A 3676-nucleotide genomic window follows, 5' to 3' on the forward strand; every position below is an offset into this window, starting at 1 on the left:
AAATATGTCTGTTGTTGCATATATCATTTATTAAATTGGAAAAATAAGATAGGAAAGGAAAGAATCTACAAAGACACGAAGAACCATGTCGTTTATCATCAATCAAGGCATGGAAGCATTTTGGCTTAATTTGAATACATATACCGTACAATGATCAAAACACACGTAGTGAGTTAGGTAAGGGTAAAATCAGTTAGCAACCGTATATTAACAGTATTGATAGAACAACATGGATTTTAATTTAGTGAATATATGGTCCAAATGGAATAAAATGAGATTGGAAACGGGGAATGTGGAAAAGAGTCAATAACCACATTAAATTGCAAATTACAGCCATATGCCTTTAAAGATCTTAAACACAGCAAGAAATGGAAGCTGTTGCAAAAATGTGGTAAAGTTGCTATGAACCATTTATGCATTGTATTAAGTTTCAGAGCTTAAGCTGTAGATATATTTTGAAATACCAGAGATATTTAATGTGTATTCAATTATTACAGCTCCTTGATACTGACATGCATTGCGTAAACATGCTGGCCATATTGACAACGATCCTCATGGTTTCTTCTGCATATGCTGGTAACTAACATTAAACTGAACATACTTTTGCAAATTATTATCATTTTCGGCGATTGTAAACAGCAACGTTTTATTTTTTTAAATTTGATAATAATGAATTTAAAACGTATTATATAATTCATTAAATCGTTTTGTATTAAATGGAAAATATTTTTTTTATTCCTAAACTTAAAAAACAATAGCAATAAAGACACACCGATATAGTCAAGCTATCTCAAACTTGGTTGTTTTTATTTCAATCTTGTAAGGAATCCAATGAATTATCAACGCTTACTTAGTTTTTTTTTAAATTATTCAGTGCAATGGCCAGCAGGAAGCTATACACTAGTGAAAGCCAAAACCGGATGTCCTACTGGTTGGCATGAAGGATGGAGAAAACAAGATAATGAAGACACAAACAATAAAAACGAACTTACAACTGGACATCATTTCTACGGTATTAGTTATTACAAATTTTTATTATTGTCAAGTTACATTTAGATCTCTTTTTTAGTGTATAAAAATAAGATATTTATGAATAATTGTTATATGATGTGTATACTAGTATTTATAAATGCATGAAGTGGATTGGTCAATTAGACCTTTTATTTTGGTTTACACTTAGATAAACCATGTTTCCGAAACTATTTTCGTAATTTTCAATGTGGTCTGTTCATGCATGCAGGGTTTCAAGGATTTTCAGCAAATTGAGATTGAAAAACATATTTACAACAGTTGTGTCTTTTCAAATGCATATTTAACAAAAAAGAAATAATACATTAATGCTTCAAAAATGACTCGAGAATTACCATTTAATAACTGCAACATGTGACATGTTTAATTTATGTCTAGCAAAACAATAACTTACAGGTACCTTTGGATCGAACATGAAGTTTTATTATTGTACCAAAGGCCAACAAACAACCTCTGGAACTCAAAGTTGGCCAAACGGAAATTACTGTATTCTAAGACAAGGGATATCCTGTCCACCAGGTATATATGAACCTTAAGAATACCTAGTAAAAATGTATACAAATGAACAAAAGTCAATCTTTTGATTTAAATGTGAAACATTTTAATATTCTCTTTTGATTGCAAATTATCAATAAGACACTAAAATTTAAAAAAAAAATAATACAATATTGTAATTAATTAGAGAAAAAAACATAACTATTTAAGAAAAGAACTGAGCTGTTTTAGAATTTTCAAACGTATTTTTATTCTGAATGTCCAAAAAGTAAAATCACAAAAATACTAAACTACGAAACATTCTATGTAAATGAATTAAAAAATGTGAATATCCCATCAACGTAAATTTTGTCAAACACTTTTTTATTTGACTCAGATATAAAATCAATGAATATTTCTACAACCTATTATTAAATTATTTTTTTAATATATGACTACAATGGTTACTTGATATAAGATCTAAAGACCAGTTGATTATTAGAATATGATGTGTCATTTTATTTGTTAGGTTTCCAGACCGGTAGTATCTATTGGGATGACGAAGATAAGAATAATAGCAATGAAAAGGACGGGATACTACCAAGTGGCGAATTTGGCAAAAATACGCTCATAAACTACTGTTGCAGGTAATATATTTTGAAATTAAATCAATTTGGTTGGGTAAAAATGTAAATTAACATGCAAGATGTATATAAAACTATTATAAATGACCAAATGTATGATATCAACGCAAATGCATCATGTGCTTAATATTTTTTAGAGAAGATAACAGATGAAAAGTCCCAGGAGAGGGAGGGAGGTGTGATTAATTATTCTTCATATGTCATTCCAATATCTGTATATTGCATATAATCATAAAGAATTATTCCATTCTTTTATAGATCTGATGGATCCTATAGCACTAAGATTCTCCTTCCAACAGAGAAACCATTCTATCTGCTACGCTTTACATCATCACCATGCCAACAGATAAAAGGGATGATTGCTAGAGAGGAGATCATCAAAACAGATGACGAGGACAATAACAACAAAAATAGCAACAGTGGAAGTCACCCATTAAATGATGGAGGCAGAAATAACAGGCTCTACTACTGTTATTATCACTGATCTATTTCACTAAACATAGTATAGAATTTGTAGAATTTAGTCTTGTTTTTCCTTGATATCTTGTATATATTTTCAGTACAAAAGATTTCATTATGTTTTACAAAGTTCATTCTGTAAAGAAAATTATATTAATTTCTACATATATAATACTCTTATAAAATACAAATGTTGTTATTGTGTTTTGTCTCTTTATATATTATGACCTTGTAAAAGCGTATAGATCCAATACTGTTAATGAAGTCTTGACGCCGTTTTTGTGCATTGATGGATATTTTCTGGGAGGGGATGTTTCATCATGTAGTTGAAATTGACTTTAAGAAAGTTTTTATTTACTGTGAGTTCTCGAAGATTTGTTATTTTCGTATTTTGGTTTTGTTGTTAGTTATATTTGTTTTTTTGTTAATTAGCAATTCACAGTATTTCTTCTTTGTGATGCTAACGGATGAAGAAATAAAAACGTGTTAACAAAGAAACATTCTACCTGTGCTGTTGGTTTTAACGTGTGTGTTGGTTTGTGTCATTTTTAAGCTTTTTATATCCTTTAACTTCACTTCATTGATGGTGTCTGTCCTCTCACTAAATTATTTAAAGTTTGGAGACTATGTTTATTCCATCTATTTAATCAAACGGTAAGATATAAAGGATAATACATATATAGTTAAACATATCTCATTTCTTGATTTACATTAAAACATTATCTTAGGAGTCGATTGAGAACATAATATCCCACAGAAGAGATGATAGATAGAAGGGATTCGTGTTGTTTATTCTTTAGTTTTCTATGTTGTGTCATGTGTGCTGTTGTTTGTTTGTCTTTTTCATTTTTAGCCATGGCGTTGTCAGTTTGTTTTAGATTTATGAGTTTGACTGTCCCTTTGGTGTCTTTCGTCCCTCTTTTGCAGCTCACAAAGAAACTATCAAATTAAGTGTTTAAAGTTCGGAAGTGAAAATCATCTCTTCGAAAAATTTAACGGACGCCATCTGGACTAGGTTGACTGTCATGGAAGATCTGTCCCACAGATGACGACGAATATGTTTCAATCGT

At 30.0% G+C, this 3676-nt stretch overlaps 1 protein-coding gene across 1 annotated transcript; it reads left to right on the forward strand.

Moving 5' to 3' along the window:
- The first annotated feature begins 497 nt into the window (after window positions 1-497).
- On the forward strand, window positions 498-2806 carry LOC143078345 (uncharacterized). The gene is made up of 5 exons (XM_076253232.1): window positions 498-576; window positions 875-1012; window positions 1426-1548; window positions 2033-2150; window positions 2406-2806. The coding sequence occupies exons 1-5, from the start codon at window positions 513-515 to the stop codon at window positions 2629-2631; spliced, it is 669 nt and encodes a 222-aa protein (XP_076109347.1). The 5' UTR covers window positions 498-512; the 3' UTR covers window positions 2632-2806.
- Window positions 2807-3676: the final 870 nt, after the last annotated feature.

The sequence above is a fragment of the Mytilus galloprovincialis genome, chromosome 6 (assembly GCF_965363235.1).
Source record: "Mytilus galloprovincialis chromosome 6, xbMytGall1.hap1.1, whole genome shotgun sequence".
In the NCBI taxonomy this organism is placed as follows: domain Eukaryota; kingdom Metazoa; phylum Mollusca; class Bivalvia; order Mytilida; family Mytilidae; genus Mytilus; species Mytilus galloprovincialis.